The sequence below is a fragment of the Cucumis sativus genome, chromosome 7, assembly GCF_000004075.3.
Source record: "Cucumis sativus cultivar 9930 chromosome 7, Cucumber_9930_V3, whole genome shotgun sequence".
Classification (NCBI taxonomy): domain Eukaryota; kingdom Viridiplantae; phylum Streptophyta; class Magnoliopsida; order Cucurbitales; family Cucurbitaceae; genus Cucumis; species Cucumis sativus.
In genome coordinates this window covers 8,423,556-8,440,924 of record NC_026661.2, presented here as the reverse complement: position 1 = coordinate 8,440,924, position 17,369 = coordinate 8,423,556, and the positions used below count along the sequence as shown (strand labels likewise).

General features: G+C 35.6%; 1 protein-coding gene across 4 annotated transcripts; it reads left to right on the top strand.

The window, feature by feature from the left end:
* The first annotated feature begins 642 nt into the window (after positions 1–642).
* LOC116405070 (NAD-dependent malic enzyme 59 kDa isoform, mitochondrial-like) lies at positions 643–14,176 on the top strand. 4 transcript variants are annotated; one of them, XM_031888663.1, is made up of 8 exons: positions 644–753; positions 11,689–11,823; positions 11,962–12,022; positions 12,510–12,602; positions 13,318–13,479; positions 13,569–13,652; positions 13,732–13,838; positions 14,125–14,176. In XM_031888663.1, the coding sequence occupies exons 3-8, from the start codon at positions 12,011–12,013 to the stop codon at positions 14,138–14,140; spliced, it is 474 nt and encodes a 157-aa protein (XP_031744523.1). In that variant the 5' UTR covers positions 644–753; positions 11,689–11,823; positions 11,962–12,010; the 3' UTR covers positions 14,141–14,176. The 4 variants fall into 4 exon arrangements, with proteins under 4 accessions (XP_031744524.1, XP_031744523.1, XP_031744522.1 ...); XM_031888662.1 differs by having other exon boundaries at positions 14,077–14,176; XM_031888661.1 differs by having other exon boundaries at positions 14,072–14,176.
* The last annotated feature ends 3,193 nt before the right edge of the window (positions 14,177–17,369 follow it).

Below are 17,369 nucleotides of genomic sequence, written 5' to 3'. Positions count from 1 at the left end.
GAAATCCACCTTTTTGTTTCTAATTGTAACTAATCTACTTTGGTCTCTTGACCAAAAAAGAAAACACAATCTATTATTCAATAGAAAATAACTCAACAAAGGCTGGCTGTGAGGTATTTTGACTTGAAGAGGCAAGATGAAGCCTCAAATGGTGAATTAAAAACATTTTAAAATTCTAAATTGGTACGATAAAGTACAATTAAACATGAGAACACACAAAAGCGGAAAGAAACCTCATAATTTTCACTTAACAAAAAATTTTAAAGGATATGTAATATCGTCATTACTAATTCTATTATTATCATTAATAAGATTGATTTATTCTATAAATTGTCTTCAATATCTTTAGAGCACAATTGTAAAGGAGATCCTAGTTCATATTGCCACAACTCAAATCTGAATATTTTTTTTTTTTGAGGAATTAGGCAAATCACTATTTAGATGCGGACTACTTTAATACTTCAATGAGACATTTTGTGGCTGTACAGGAACAGGCTATGTGAAAGACACCAGGCTATTCGCAAACTGGAAAGGAAAATAGAAGATAAAGATAGGGAATTACAATCAATTAAATTAGACAACGACGCCGGTTTGTTTTTTTTTTTTCCCCCTCATGCTTGATTTGCTTGCATAAGAATGTTTTGCAATGATCTGTTTTTTTCTTCACTAACCCTTTTATTCTATAATTTCTTCACAGGCTTGGGCCAAGGATGATCTTCTGCGGGAACAAGATAAGGAAATAGCAACTTAAAGGTTACATTTTTTGTTGATGCCCTTCAATTTTTCCCTTCTTTTGCCATTGATTTTACTTTTTGCTTACGCTAACATCCTAACACATTCTTTAGTATTTTAATTTTATTGCAGTACATTACATACAATCTTCATTTTTCTTGGCTCTGCTGTAAGTGGTGTTTCTTCTATTATGAATTTGTATTATACAAGACTGCCATATTAAGTCATTGAGTTATGAAAATTAGAAACATATCATTTGTAGGAGGGAACATGATCATTCTGAAGCTGAAAGAGCTCAGCAAATAAAACATTTGCATGAACTTGAAGAACACATTCATGAGAAAGAGCGGCAGCTTCTTGAGTTACAGAAGCAGGTTTGTTGCTTTCCCAAGTGCCTTTATTTTATTATTTATTTTTTGTTGAACTGTTCTTCATGGTTAAGTGGAAAATAAATTTCTCCTTACCATCTTTGTTCCTTTTTACCATTCTCTTTAAACACCATTACGTCATTGTTCTTACTTTTTACTATCCTTTTTAAACATTGTTGCATGGTATTGTTTGATGAGGAATCTTTTAGAGATTTTTCAATTCATTTCTCTGAGAAGAGATTTTTCAATTCATTTCTTTGAGAAGGATGTAGATTAAGAAAGCACATCAGTATGTTTCATTGAGAAGGATGTAGATTGAGAAAGCACACCAGGATGTTGGGTTGAGGGGTTTAGGGTTGATTTCTTATTTTTTCTTCATTAAGGGTTTTCTTCATTAAGCGTGGAAGAAGAAGAGAGAAATAAGTGCAAATGAGACAGAGCGTTTTTTGAAAAAGATATTGAATCTTCATTTTCCTTGGCTGTGCTGTAAATGGTGTTTCTTCTATATGGATTTGCATTATACAACACTGCCATATTAAGTCATAAAGTTATGAAAATTAGAAAGACACCCTTTGTAGGAGAGAACATGATCCTTCCTTTGAAGTAAATTGAGAGAATTTCCTCTACTTCCTCAATTTTAAGGCTTGAGGTTTGAAGAACAAGGATGAATAATCAACGAAAGAGGAATGAAGAGGTTTCTCTTTAGCGAAAATAGCGATTTTTCGTTTTTCATACTTCCAAAAACACACAATTATGAACTTATTGTGCATTAAATTGATCGAGAGGCCTTCCAATTGTTTGTTAATCTATAGTTTCTGTCTCTATTTTAATTAACTGCTACAAGTAGAAGCTTAACTACATGGTTAGAGTTTTATCAAAAAAGGAAAGAAAAAAAGAAGAAGAAAGATCATGTGATAAATTTATAGAAATGCCATTAAATTATTTTCTAACCTTTGATTTCTGTTTCTGTGGTAAATTACTGCTACTAGAAATCTAATTGTGTTCGGTTAGTTAGACTTCATGGGTTTGAATTTATTTTTTTTTTGTTAAAGAGGTTCCATTATACAGAATACCCCTAAACTTTGTACTTTATATAGAAATACCATTGAAAACACACTCAAGACATAAACTACCAAAAGAGTTAAAAATACAGTTACTATAATTATCCTAATTTTAGTAATAAATGAAATTGAGAGAATTTCCTTTGATTTTCAGGAACAAGGATAATTAATCAATGAAAAAGAAATGAAGAGGTTTATCCATGCAAGCTTCAAACCAAAGTCAAGGATGTCGATCCTTCCAGGGGAGTCCAAAGTTCCCCCTTATTCTTCTCCCTTTATTTTGATTTTCAAAAGCTTGCAATTTTTTAAGTGGGGGTGGGCAATAGCTTACATGTTTAGTCTAAACTTGGGGGTTCAAATGTTTTGCCCAAATTTCAAAATTTCTAAAAAAAATTTCCTTACAATAAGGAGCATTATACCTTATTAGCTTACTTAGATCTTGCATAAAAAGCATGACTGGCAACCCTTGACCACTGAGCTTGGGTTTGTGATGTAAAATTCTGAATGTTGATGATTATATGTGCTGAAATTTGAGAATAAGCTGCCGTCTTTTTTGGTTTACGTCCCTTTTTAGCGATATCTTATTGAGATGTTAGCGATATCTTGTTGAGATGTGAATGCTTGATTGAGAAAATGGTATGTGTGTTGTGAATGCTTGATTGCATGTGATATACTTTTCTAGCTTTGTCTTCCTTTGTTGCTTTGCTGTGACTTACCTATGATGCGCTTAGTCCAAACCTAGCCTAGATAGAGTTAAAAAAGGATAGGAGGTACTCTTTAGAAATTGAGATGGTTTTAACAAATAACATGAGTTAGGAGCCGTTTGTCTAGCCACAATGAACTGAATCCCTTTAGAAAAGGGTGGACATTAACAAAACTTGTTGCCACTTCGAAGGGAGTAGTCAAACTTAGAAACTAAGTGTAGAACCATAGAAAGGTTAGCCCACCGGTTCTAGCAAGACCTAGTTACCACATTGCATATCAAAGAAAGAATAGAGAGACTTGCAAACGTAAACAGTGACACAATTAAGAGCTAAAAAAACAAACAACATATGCAATATACATCAGAAAAATCCCATAAAAAATGAGGGGAAACTTCACTTATGGCCTAACCAAAACCAGACCACCTACTCTTAGCGTTCTAGACATAGCATCGAGTTTGATGAGGGCTTTGAAAAGAGGAGGAATCCTCCCCGTTCCACACTAGGGGGAAAACGAGGCTTGTTGTCACTCCGAAGGGAGCAGTCAAACTTAGCATTGAGTTTGACGAGGGCTTTGAAAAGAGGAGGAATCCTCCCCGTTCCATAGTAGGGGGAAAACGAGGCTTGTTGTCACTCCGAAGGGAGCAGTCAAACTTAGAAACTAAGTCTAGAACCATAGAAAAGTTACCCCACCGGTTCTTGTGTGCGTACCAAAGAAACAGAAGAGATAGTTGCAAATGTAAAACATAAAACAGCGAGACAATTAAGAGCCAAAAAAAACAAACAACATATGCATTATACATCAGAAAAATCCCATAAAAAAATGAGGGGAAACTTCACTTATGGCCTAAGCAAAACCAGACCACCTACTCTTAGCGTTCTAGACATAGCATCGAGTTTGATGAGGGCTTTGAAAAGAGGAGGAATCCTCCCCGTTCCACAATAGGGGGAAAACGAGGCTTGTTGTCACTCCGAAGGGAGCAGTCAAACTTAGCATTGAGTTTGACGAGGGCTTTGAAAAGAGGAGGAATCCTCCCCGTTCCATAGTAGGGGGAAAACGAGGCTTGTTGTCACTCCGAAGGGAGCAGTCAAACTTAGAAACTAAGTCTAGAACCATAGAAAGGTTAACCCACCGGTTCTAGCAAGACCTAGTTACCACATTGCATACCAAACAAAGAATAGAGAGACTTGCAAACATAAAACAGCGAGACAATTAAGAGCTAAAAAAAACAAACAACATATGCAATATACATAAGAAAAAGCCCATAAAAAAATGAGAGGAAACTTCACTTTTGGCCTAACGAAAACCAGGCCACCTACTCTTAGCGTTCTAGACATAGCATCGAGTTTGATGAGGGCTTTGAAAAGAGGAGGAATCCTCCCCGTTCCACACTAGGGGGAAAACGAGGCTTGTTGTCACTCCGAAGGGAGCAGTCAAACTTAGCATTGAGTTTGACGAGGGCTTTGAAAAGAGGAGGAATCCTCCCCGTTCCATAGTAGGGGGAAAACGAGGCTTGTTGTCACTCCGAAGGGAGCAGTCGAACTTAGAAACTAAGTCTAGAACCATAGAAAGGTTACCCCACCGGTTATTGTGTCCGTACCAAAGAAAGAAAAGAGAGACTTGCAAATGTAAAACTTAAAACAGCGTGACAATTAAGAGCTAAAATAAAACAAACATATGCATTATACATCAGAAAAAGCCCATAAAAAAATGACGGGAAGCTTCACTTTTGGATAGCTATGTTGTTCCGGTTTCATCACTCGCATATTTGTTGAAAAACTTCCAGTTTGGTTCTTTTAGAAGAACATCTATTGAATCAATTAACCATTGGGTCTTTGATAAACTGAGGATTAAGTTTACAAGAACATCTTGTATATATATTTCTTTAGTGAATGCAATAAGTTATTTTGATTCTCTCTCAAACCTCTAAGTATTTTAAGTATCTAAATCATATCCCCGCTCCCTAGATTTTTGTGTAATTTGTGTTACATATTGAGGACCCAGTTCAGTTTATTAGACATGCTTGATGCTTCATTTATTTCCTGGATTGATGGCTAATGAAAAACTTCTGGTACTCTTCTTCAATCCTCTTTAAGTTGTTTCAGAGACCTTAGCTTCACACAATTTGTACATTGAGATGCTGGTCTATTAATTTGTGAATTATATACATAGCATAACAAATATTATTTCTTTCAGCTATGGGATAATTGTTATGCTTTATAGATATATATATATATTTTTGAAGTTCATTGTATTTTCTTCTTCAAACTACAGGTTGACATGATTGTCTTGACAGATGGAAGTCGTATTCTTGGCGTTGGTGACCTTGGAGTTTAGGGAATAGGAATACCTATAGGAAAGCTGGATATGTATGTTGCTGCTGCTGGCATAAACCCTCAAAGAGTATGTTTTTCTTAGACAAGCTCAACGCCCTCCCTTCATCAAATGGTTGTTTATCCAACTTGATTTCAATCAGTTGTGGCTATTGTTTTAATTGTTTATAGGATTGCCTGCATTCAGATTGTTTTATCTTCTCATGTTGGGCAACTTCCAAGCAATTTTTTAAGCGAAGGGTGGATAATAGCTCGCTTGTTTAGTCTAAACTTGGGGGATTTCAAATTTTGCTCAAATTTTGCTCAAATTGCAAAAATTTTCAAAAGTTTTTCATTACAATAATGAGCATCATAGCTTCTTAGATCTTGCATAAAAGGCATGACTGTCAACCCTTGAGCACTAAGCTCGGGTTTGTGACGTGAGATTCTGAATTTTGATGAGTATATGTACTGAAATTTGAGAATAAGCTTATGTCCTTTTTGTGCTTGCTAACTTTCAACTAATACTCTCAGTATTTATCTTTGTGCTTATGTGATAGATTTGTTATGCACTGTAGTGATGTGGGGTGTTTCCTTATTTTCTGCATCTTAACTACCTTATTTTCTGCATCTTAAATACCTTATTTTCTGCATCTTAATTGGTACTGAAATTTGGTTTGTTTCAGTGAAAGAGGCACTATCGGCAATGACATGTACATGTGATTTTAAGCAAGAACCAGGAGAGTGAGAGTTTACTGTGCCGTGTTTAGAATTTGCCGATATCTTTTCCCGTTCAAGCAAGTATTCCTGATAGTGGGGGTAACTCTCAAGTCTGTTGTCTTTTCTTCATGAAATTTGTAGACTATCTAAGAATACTAATATCATTTAATGGTGACATTTTTTTAGCAACTTTTCTTAACCCCACTTTCTGAATTTCATTAAGTTTACTCTTGTTTAATTGACAGATTCTTCCAGTAATGCTAGATATTGGTTCTAACAACGAGAAGTTACTTAATGATCCTCTTTGTAAGTGAAAGGGAAACCTTCATGTCTTTTATCTCCATATTTTCCTTGTAATGTATTGTGTTTATATTGCTCTGTTTCTGTTGTCAATGGCGATATATCTGGGCTTTTTGTTGTTGTGGTGGTGGTGGTGAAATATTTTATTTAAGCCTCTAGTTAATATTTATGCTTACATAACATAAAATTTGTTGCTTGAGCATAATGAAGTTAGCTCATACCCTGTCCCAGTTTCTAAACTTCCGTTCAATTAGCATCACGTGAGAGTTGTAACCTTTACGAGTTTGGTTGAAATTGAAGCTTATTTGATGTGCAGGAAACGGAAAGAGCAAAGTTGACAGAGTCGGATGAAAGGACTATATATGAGGTAAGAAGGTTCTGGTATTGGAATTATCTTTACAGAACCTCCCGAATAATTGCAGTGAAGATGATTTGCTCTACACCCTAACACATTCTCTGGTATTTTAATTTTATTGCTGTACATTACATACAATCTTCATTTTTCTTGGCTCTGCTGTAAGTGGTGTTTCTTCTATTATGGATTTGTATTATACAAGACTGCCATATTAAGTCATTGAGTTATCATTTGTAGGAGAGAACATGATCATTCTGAAGCTGAAAGAGCTCAGCAAATAAAACATTTGCATGAACTTGAAGAACACATTCATGAGAAAGAGCGGCAGCTTCTTGAGTTACAGAAGCAGGTTTGTTGCTTTCCCAAGTGCCTTAAATTTATTATTTATTTTTTGTTGAACTGTTCTTCATGATTAAGTTGAAAATAAATTTCTCCTTACCATCTTTGTTCCTTTTTACCATTCTCTTTAAACACCATTACGTCATTGTTCTTCCTTTTTACTATCCTTTTTAAACATTGTTGCATGGTATTGTTTGATGAGGAAACTTTTAGAGATTTTTCAATTCATTTCTCTGAGAAGAGATTTTTCAATTCATTTCTTTGAGAAGGATGTAGATTAAGAAAGCACATCAGTATGTTTCTTTGAGAAGGATGTAGATTGAGAAAGCACACCAGGATGTTGGGTTGAGGGGTTTAGGGTTGATTTCTTATTTTTTCTTCATTAAGGGTTTTCTTCATTAAGCGTGGAAGAAGAAGAGAGAAATAAGTGCAAATGAGACAGAGAGCGTTTTTTGAAAAAGATACAAGAAAGAGAAAGTTTAGCAAGGACTTGCCTCAATCGGTGTAAGACAAGCCTTTTAGAAGCATCTTGGAGTTGAAATCAGTGTTCATGATTTATTTTTCCCTCAGGCATAGCTCCAAATCAGTGTCCTGTTTGAGTTTGCTAAGTTTCAAATAATACTCTCAGTATTTATATCTTTGTGCTTATGTGGCAGATTTGTTATCCGCTGTAGTGATGTGGGGTGTTTCCTTATTTTCTGCATCTTAACTACTAATGTTAAATAATTTTGTAGATTCTCGATGCATTTTCAAGTTGTTACTCATATGCTAACAAGGTCATACAACTATCTTTTTTCAACACTAATTCTCAAGTAAGTCCAAACCTTTCATTTTTGTTTGTTATGTTTGGATCAAGTGGAACATAAATGATAGTAGGTTTATGACTTGTTGGGTGATCCACTCTTATTGTTTATTATGGGAAATCGAAATCCACCTTTTTGTTTCTAATTGTAACTAATCTACTTTGGTCTCTTGACCAAAAAGAAAACACAATCTATTATTCAATAGAAAATAACTCAACAAAGGCTGGCTGTGAGGTATTTTGACTTGAAGAGGCAAGATGAAGCCTCAAATGGTGAATTAAAAACATTTTAAAATTCTAAATTGGTACGATAAAGTACAATTAAACATGAGAACACACAAAAGCGGAAAGAAACCTCATAATTTTCACTTAACAAAAAATTTTAAAGGATATGTAATTTCGTCATTACTAATTCTATTATTATCATTAATAAGTTTGATTTATTCTATAAATTGTCTTCAATATCTTTAGAGCACAATTGTAAAGGAGATCCTAGTTCATATTGCCACAACTCAAAACTTAATGTTTTTTTTGAAGAATTAGGCTAATCACTATTTGTTCCGTTTTACTATCCTCTTTAAACACCATTACATCATTCTTCTTCCTTTTTACTATCCTTCTTAAACATTGTTGGATGGTATTGTTTGATGAGGAAACTTTTAGAGATTTTTCAATTCATTTCTTTGAGAAGGATGTAGATTAAGAAAGCACATCAGGATGTTTCTTTGAGAAGGATGTAGATTGAAAAAGCACATCAGGATGTTGGGTTTAGAGGTTTATGGGTTTAGGGGTTTAGGATGTAGATTGAGAAAGCACATCCTAACACATTCTTTAGTATTTTAATTTTATTGCAGTACATTATATTTAATCTTCATTTTTCTTGGCTCTGCTGTAAATGGTGTTTCTTCTATTGTAGATTTGCATTATACAACACTGCCATATTATGTCATAAAGTTAGGAAAATTAGAAACATACCCTTTGTAGGAGAGAACTTGATCCTTCCTTTGAAGAAAATTGAGAGAATTTCCTGTGAAGAACAAGGATGAATAATCAACAAAAACGGAACGAAGAGGTTTCTCGTTTAGGGAAAATAGTGATTTCTCGTTTTTCATACTTCCAAAAAGACACAAGTATGAACTTATTGTTAGATAAATTGATCGAGAGGCCTTCCAATTGTTTGTTAATCTATAGTTTCTGTCTCTATTTTAATTAACTGCTACAGGGAGAAGCTTAACTACATGGTTAGAGTTATATCAAAAAAGGAAAGAAAAAAAAGAAGAAGAAAGAACATGTGATAAATTTATAGAAATGCCATGGAATAATGTTCTAATGTTTAATTTCTGTTTCTGTGTTAAATTACTGCTACTAGAAATCTAATTGTGTTTAGTTAGTTAGACTTTATGGGTTTGAATTTTTAATATCCGACTCTGCAGGCTGTGATGCTGCTATTCATGTGATTGTAAAAATAGAAAGTGTATACTCCATACCAAATTTGCATTCAATTATTACAGCTTCTGATGGGGTGATTGTTTGAATTTTTTCACAGCTTCGTTAATGTTGAATTTCATTAAAAGGTTTTCAATTTTGTTGATAGTCTGGGGCTTGGTTGCTAATTGAAGAACATTATTTCTTTTCATTTTAGGCAATGGTTGCCAGAGGTGATCTTGGTGCAGAACTTCCTATTGAAGAGGTTCCTCTTGCAGGTAGTTAAGTTTTCCAATAATAATAATATTAAAAAAACCAGCGATCTTTTGGGTACCCTAGATAACTTTTCTAATTATCTTAAATTCATGTCTTTTTTAGGCCTATGCAAAATTGGGAAGTTTTGGTTTCATGTTTAGATATATATACATGTTGGGAGGAATCAATATGAAATTCAGCATTTGGGTTGTTTGCTTTTGACTAGATCGGGATTGAATGGTGTGGTTCAGCTTGTTTGGCTCAATTAAAAGATTATTAAGCACTTGTTTAATCAAGCTGATTTTCTGTTGTTGCTGTTTCCAATTAATTTAATAGCATGAAGCTTTCTCTTACTTTTTAGCTACTTTATGCATAAAGCTAATTAAAGTATTCTTTGGGTATGCTTCATGTTTTGTTGACTATGTTGAAAAGCTACCAATTTAAAGCTTCTAAAAACTATCTATCTTGAGTTTAGACTTGTTTCATCTTTATTCATATTGATGAATATTCTAACATTCAGGCTTTGTCTGATATTAATAATTCAGACTTGTTCCAATTTCTTGTTCTATGTTTATTAGTGGTTGGTTGAATTAAAGTATAGTATTGAAGTCTTAGGGTGGTATTCAAGAGTTATGATTTAAATTAAAATTCCACTTTAGACTATATACTTCTCAGGAGATATAGTTCTTATCAATGTTTTTATCAAATCCCACTGTGGCTGCTTGTGATGCTGGTCTTCCGGTCACAGGAGATAAAGTTGGAATGGGGCAAGGGCTTAGCTAAAAACCGAAAAGCAGAAGTTGAACTTATGGAGTTAGAACTCGAGAAAGATAGACCATTTGCACGGTCAAGGTAAAACTGAGCATTCTTAGTTTTCAATTTTATTTATACTTCTAGAATATCAAATAAATTAATTGGAAGGATACAAAGATTATTTCTCTTACCGGTGTGCCACTCTATTAGCTACATGTTGAATGGTTTAGGAAATGATACTCTCCAGTTTTATGTTTATTATCTTCTTTATCCTCTTTTAGTTAATTGCTAAATTTGCAACTATCCCGTTTAGTTAAAATCACAGTCGGTCCCTCCATAAAAATGAAAATTCCTAAAATACCTCTTTCCCCAAAATAAATTGGTTCCTCTTGTCGTTGTTCTCTTTCTGTTCTCCTCTTTTCCTTATCCCCTTTCCTTTCTCCCGTCGCCTTCGTTCTCTTCTTACTCGGTGTATAGTGAATGCAATAAGTTATTTTCAAACCTCTAAGTATTTTACGTATGTAAATCATAGCCCCCCTCCCTAGATTTTTGTGTAATTTGTGTTAAATATTGAGGACCCAGTTCAGTTTATTAGACAAGCTTGATGCTTCATTTATTTCCTGGATTGATGGCTAATGAAAAACTTCTGGTACACTTCTTCAACCCTCTTTAAGTTGTTTCAGAGACCTTAGCTTCACACAATTTGTACATTGAGATAATGGTCTATTAATTTGTGAATTATATACATAGAATAACAAATATTATTTCTTTCAGCAGTGGGATAATTGTTATGCTTTATAGATATATATATATTTTTGAAGTTCATTGTATTTTCTTCTTCCAACTACAAGTTGACATGATTGTCTTGACAGATGGAAGTCGTATTCTTGGCCTCCGTGACCTTGGAGTTTAGGGAATAGGAATACCTACAGGAAAGCTGGATATGTATGTTGCTGCTGCTGCCATAAACCCTCAAAGAGTATGTTTTTCTTAGACAAGCTCAACGCCCTCCCTTCATCAAATGGTTGTTTATCCAACTTGATTTTCATCGGTTGTGGCTATTGTTTTAATAGTTTATAGGATCGCCTGCATTCAGATTGTTTTATCTTCTCATGTTGGGCTACTACCAAGCAATGTTTTAAGCGAAGGGTGGATAATAGCTCACTTGTTTGGTCTAAACTTGGGGGATTTCAAATTTTGTCCAAATTTCAAAATTTTTCAAAAGTTTTTCATTACAATAATGAGCATCATAGCTTCTTAGATCTTGCATAAAAGGCATGACTGTCACACCCTTGAGCACTAAGCTCGGGTTTGTGACGTGAGATTCTGAATTTTGATGAGTATATGTACTGAAATTTGAGAATAAGCTTATGTCCTTTTTGTGTTTGCTAAGTTTCAACTAATACTCTCAGTATTTATCTTTGTGCTTATGTGATAGATTTGTTATGCACTGTAGTGATGTGGGGTGTTACCTTATTTTCTGCATCTTAACTACCTTATTTTCTGCATCTTAAATACCTTATTTTCTGCATCTTAATTGGTACTGAAATTTGGTTTGTTTCAGTGAAAGAGGCACTATCAGCATTGACATGTACATGTGATTTTAAGCAAGAACCAGGAGAGTGAGAGTTTTAGTGTGCCGTATTTAGAATTTGTCGATATCTTTTTCCCGTTCCAACAAGTATTCCTGATAGTGGGGGTAACTCTCAAGTCTGCAGTCTTTTCTTCATGAAATTTGTAGATTATCTAAGAATACTAATATCATTTAATGGTGACATTTTTTAGCAACTTTTCTTAACCACACTTTTCATTAAGTTTGCTCTTGTTTAATTGACAGATTCTTCCAGTAATGCTAGATATTGGTTCTAACAACAAGAAGTTACTTAATGATCCTCTTTGTAAGTGAAAGGTAAACCTTCATGTCTTTTATCTCCATATTTTCCTTGTAATGTATTGTGCTTATATTGCTCTGTTTCTGTTGTCAATGACGATATATCTGGGCTGTTGTTGTTGTTGTTGTTGTGGTGGTGGTGGTGAAATATTTTATTTAAGCCTCTAGTTAATATTTATGCTTACTTAACAGAAAGTTTGTTGCTTGACTTGCTTCATTTCGTCCTTTTACTTGTTTAAGTCCTCCAAAAAGTATTCATTACTTTAATAAATTCCCTCACCAGCATCATCACCTCTTAGTCAACAAACTGTTTTTTCCCAAATGCAAAAAAGGAAAAAGAAAAAAAAAAAGATAAAGACAATCAAGAACAACCATCAACAACATGAATAAAAAAAAGAAGAAAAAGATAGCTACTGAAAAACGTTACTACCCATTTTCATTATCATAATCCTCTACTATGCTTTTCCACCTTCTAACCCATTTTTCCATTGCAGGATTTATTGGAGTTGAGGAGTCCCACAATCTTTATGTTCTGTTTGTTTCTCCATCACTTGTTCAAGGCTGTTCAATTGGAGTTCCATCTTCAGGTAATATTAATGTGTTTGTTTCTAAGATAATTTTGTTAAACACTTGTTTTTGTTGTCTCCATCCACCAACTGTTTGATGAAATGCCGCATTGAACAATTTTGTGGGTTCTTGGGAAGCATGTGATCTATGTGTTGTGGAATTTGTATAATTAGTTAGAGTGATTTAGAAAAACTTTTGTATTTGTAGTTGGATAGATAATCCATTCCATATTTAGAGCATGATTAAGAGTTATTTTGAAAATGTTAAAATTACTTCAAAATATATTTGGATAATTTAAATGACTTTCTATTGTATGATGATCACGTTTGATAGATCGAAAACTTTTCTTCTTCTTCTTCTTCGTTTCTTCCTGCTGCCTATTCGACCTGCAACTTTGAGTGTAGTTGCTTGGCTGTCGAATTGCCACCACTCAAAGTCACTCCCTCGCCTTCTTATCACTCTTAATTTCCTTGACAACAAAGTCAAACTGCTACAGAACAATCGAATTTTTGTTTGATTAATTTTCTATCCACAGGAGGCTTTTGTATGTTGATCACCTTTGTTTTCTTTGAAAAGTTTAAACTTCCATACACGATATATTGGGAAACTTTCACCTTCCTCGGGACATTAAAAGCTCAAGAGCATTGATTTTGAGCAAAATAAAAATGAAAATCCCTTTTAATTTCCAGCAACACCATATTTGAAGTTCATTGTATTTTCTTCTTCCAACTACAGGTTGACATGATTGTCTTGACAGATGGACGTCATATTCTTGGCCTCGGTGACCTTGGAGTTCAGGGAATAGGAATACCTAGATTGGAGGGAGAAGAGTATCTATCAATTGTTGATGATTTTATGGAAGCCGTGCATACATGTTGGCCTAAAGCTATTGTTCAGGTTTATTGGTTAAGATATCAAATTTTTAACTGTGTTCACTGCCAGTAATCAGTATCGTAATCTCGTAATTTGATTTTGAATGATGCCAGTTTGAGGATTTTCAAATGAAATGGGCTTTTGAAACATTACAATGTTATCGTAAGAGGTTCTGCATGTTCAACGATGACATACAAGTGAGTAGTTGATGATGTATTCATGCAGTTGATAATTACTTAAAAGGACATTCATTTTCGTTTATTTGATTTCATAAAGGGAACTGCTGGTGTTGCTCTCGTTGGACTATTGGGAACTGTGAGAGCTCAAGGGCGGCCATTGAGTGATTTTGTTAACCAAAAGATAGTAGTGGTAGGGGCTGGAAGGTATTGTCAGCTGTTTAACTTTAACATTTTCTCCAAATAGCAATACTGCTAACGATTTAGGGATTATAAGCCTTGTCCTCTTTGTTGAAACAAAAGTGGTTGTTTGAAAGAGGAATTACTATTACTATTACGTGAATATAAGAGAAATGAAAACTTTGGAAACTATAGTTCAATCCTTTTGATTTAACCTTCATTTGTTCAACATGCTGTTTTTTCCCCTCTTTCAACTTTAGTGCAGGGCTCAGTGTTCTTAACATGACTATTCAGGTTGTTTTGAGAATGGCAGGGAACAACGATTCTAGTACAAGAAATCAATTTTTTTTCTAATAGACAAAGATGTAAGAATCTTTTTCAAACTTTCATTTCTCAATTTCTGCATCAGTCTGTCCAAGTTTTTCCTTCCATGAGAGTTACTGATTTCAGAAACCAATTAGATGGGGTTCGGAATTTGGATAGCTTTATTATGGGCTAATTTGTATGACGCAGTTTCTTGTGAAAAGTATGAGACAGTTGAAGAAGTTAAATGACTTGTGGTGGTAGTAATCAGTGTCAAACTCATGTGGTTTTTAACTTAAAAAGAAAGAGGGAAAATATGAACTTAGTCCTATGCAGATTAGTGTTTTAAAGAGGAAAAATATGAACTTAGTCCTATGCAGATTAGTGTTTTAAGTCTTCTATCTAATTGTTCGTGGGATAAATGCAATTACTTTATCAAAAACAAAGAAGAAAAGGAAGGGACCACAAGAAATCAATGGTGGAATCGATCAGGCAGGGTGTGGAAAATTACAACTCAGTTTTTGTTTTCACTGTTGAGAACATGAGAAACCTCAAGTTCAAGGAACTCAGGGAGCAGCTGAAGTCAACTAGCAGGCAAGTTCTACTTCCTGAATTCTGTATTATTTAATCTGCTTCATCATTTCAAATATTGATTAGTGATACAAATGTACTTTCTCTATGTTGTTTGGTTAGCTTCTAGATAGCACAAGAAAAGATATGAATAATAAATAGCTTATTTTAAAACTCAAAAGATAAAATCATAATGAATAGCATTCCTTGGGAGAAAGGATGAGGACACGTTGTTTCTATAAATCTAATTTTAGTTTTGCCTGTTTGAAATACTGATGCAATTATAAACAGTGCAATCACACAGTCACTAACTATCTTACTATTGGCTGTTATTTCTGTTTTAACCATTCTTTGTTAGTAGCTGTTTTATCTGTTAGTAGCTGTTATTTCCGTTTTCAACTGTTTTTGTTAGTAGCTGTTTCTTCTGTTAATAGCTGTTGGTAGCTGTTATTTCCAAACTAATCAGTTACAATAACTGATTAGTTACACTCAACCAACACTCACAGCTATAAATAATCATTCTCCTATTGAGAATGATAGAATAGATTCTTGAATAAAAGAGAGAAATTAATTCCAGCTTTGAATTACATCAAAGTGGTATCAGAGCAGCCCCGATTCTTGGACGGATGGCTGGCCGGAGAGGAAACAACCCAGCCGCGGGGGACGACCGTGCGCAAGAAGAGGCGGAAGACACCGCCGCCCTCTCACCAAGGACATCAACGGTTTGCTTGCTGGCCGTCGAGGACTCCTTGGGAGATTTACACCGGAAGATAGATAGAGTCATGGACAACTTTGAACTATTGGCAAGAAGGATGGACGAATTACGGGCACCACCGCAGCTCGAAGCAGAAATGGCAGACGATGGGGAGATCAACAACAGGCGAAGACAACGTGGACGGGGAAATTTCAGAAATCTCCACAATCCACGATATGCTAACCGAGGAAGGGCTGATTTCAACCCACCACCACAATTCTACGCCGACGTCCATAATGAGCAAGAAGACGAATCTTCGAGCAGTGACGACCAGAACAACCCCTGGGACGCCTTAGACGAAACACAGAGAGGACAACACGGCAGGAGATTCGACACGCGGGCAGAGACTCATCATGACTTCAAGATGAAGGTTGACTTACCTTCATACAGTGGCAAGAGAGATATCGAATCCTTTTTGGATTGGCTAAAAAGTACTGAGAACTTTTTCAGTTACATGGACACCCCTGAACAGAAAAAGGTGCGTCTCGTGGCCTTGAAACTCAAAGGGGGCGCATCAGCATGGTGGGAGCAACTGGAAGCCAACAGGCAAAGATGCAACAAACGACCCGTACGCTCTTGGGAAAAAATGAAGAAACTATTAAAAGAACGATTCCTGCCTCCGAATTATGAGCAGACCTTATACAACCAATATCAGAATTGTCGTCAAGGTACCAGGACAGTCACCGAATACATAGAAGAGTTCCACCGATTAAGTGCCAGGACAAATCTAAGTGAGAACGAGCAGCATCAAATAGCCAGATTTGTGGGGGGTCTGCGTTTTGATATTAAAGAAAAAGTAAGATTACAGCCTCTCCGTTTCCTATCTGAAGCAATTTCATTGGCCGAAACAGTAGAAGAGATGATAGCTCTAAAGACCAACACCATGAATCGAAGAACATGGGAACCAACACCAAACAAGAAGACAAACTATGCGAGCAAGTCAAATGATCAGCCGATGGCACCAACTTATGGAAAAGGAAAAGAAGCCGACTCTCAGACTGCAACATATGAAAAGAAGGCAGAGATAGTCAACAGAAGCAAGAACCAAAATAATTACACTCGCCCATCATTGGGCAAATGCTTCAGATGCGGACAACCAGGTCACTTATCAAATTCTTGCCCTCAAAGAAAAACAATTGCCTTAGCTGAGGAAGAAGACAACTTACCTGGCGAGGATGAGTCAGAACCAGGAGAGGAAACAGAAGAAATTGAGGCCGATGAAGGAGATAGAATCTCTTGTGTTATCCATAGAGTACTCATTGCTCCCAAGGAAGAAAAGAGCCCACAACGCCACAGTCTTTTCAAGACAAGGTGCACTATTAACGGGAAGGTATGCGATGTTATTATTGATGGAGGTAGCAGTGAAAACTTTATAATCAAGAAGATAGTCTCCAACCTGAACTTGAAGGTTCAGCCACATCCAAATCCCTACAAGATAGGATGGGTCTAAAGGGAATGAGTCCACAGTTAACGAGGTATGTACGGTCCGCCTTTCTATCGGAAGCAGCTACAAGGATCAAATCGTATGCGATGTAATCGACATGGATGTATGCCATGTCCTCCTAGGCAGACCGTGGCAACACGACACTCAAACCTTGCATAAGGGGAGAGAAAACACATACGAATTCCACTGGATGGGTAAACGGATAACTCTGCTGCCTTTGACAAAAAAAAACGAGGAGAACAGTAAGACAAGGGGCCAGCTATTCACAACGTGCAGTGGCAAAACTCTTTTAAAAGAAAGAAAGCAGGATATTTTAGCCCTTGTGATGACAGGCAGCTCTAATGGAGAACAGACTGGGGAGTTGGAGCCACAATTACAACAACTTTTCGAGGAGTTCCCACACCTCAAGAAAGAACCTGACGGACTGCCACCTCTTAGAGACATTCAGCACCATATAGATCTGATCCCCGGAGCATCATTGCCAAAC

Excerpts from the sequence above, each read along its gene's own strand:
- LOC116405070 (XM_031888661.1), top strand. Across the intron at positions 13,653-13,731 it reads TGTTCAACGATGACATACAA|GGAACTGCTGGTGTTGCTCT; the intron begins GTGAGTAGTTGA and ends GATTTCATAAAG. Across the intron at positions 13,839-14,071 it reads GTAGTGGTAGGGGCTGGAAG|TGCAGGGCTCAGTGTTCTTA; the intron begins GTATTGTCAGCT and ends TTTCAACTTTAG.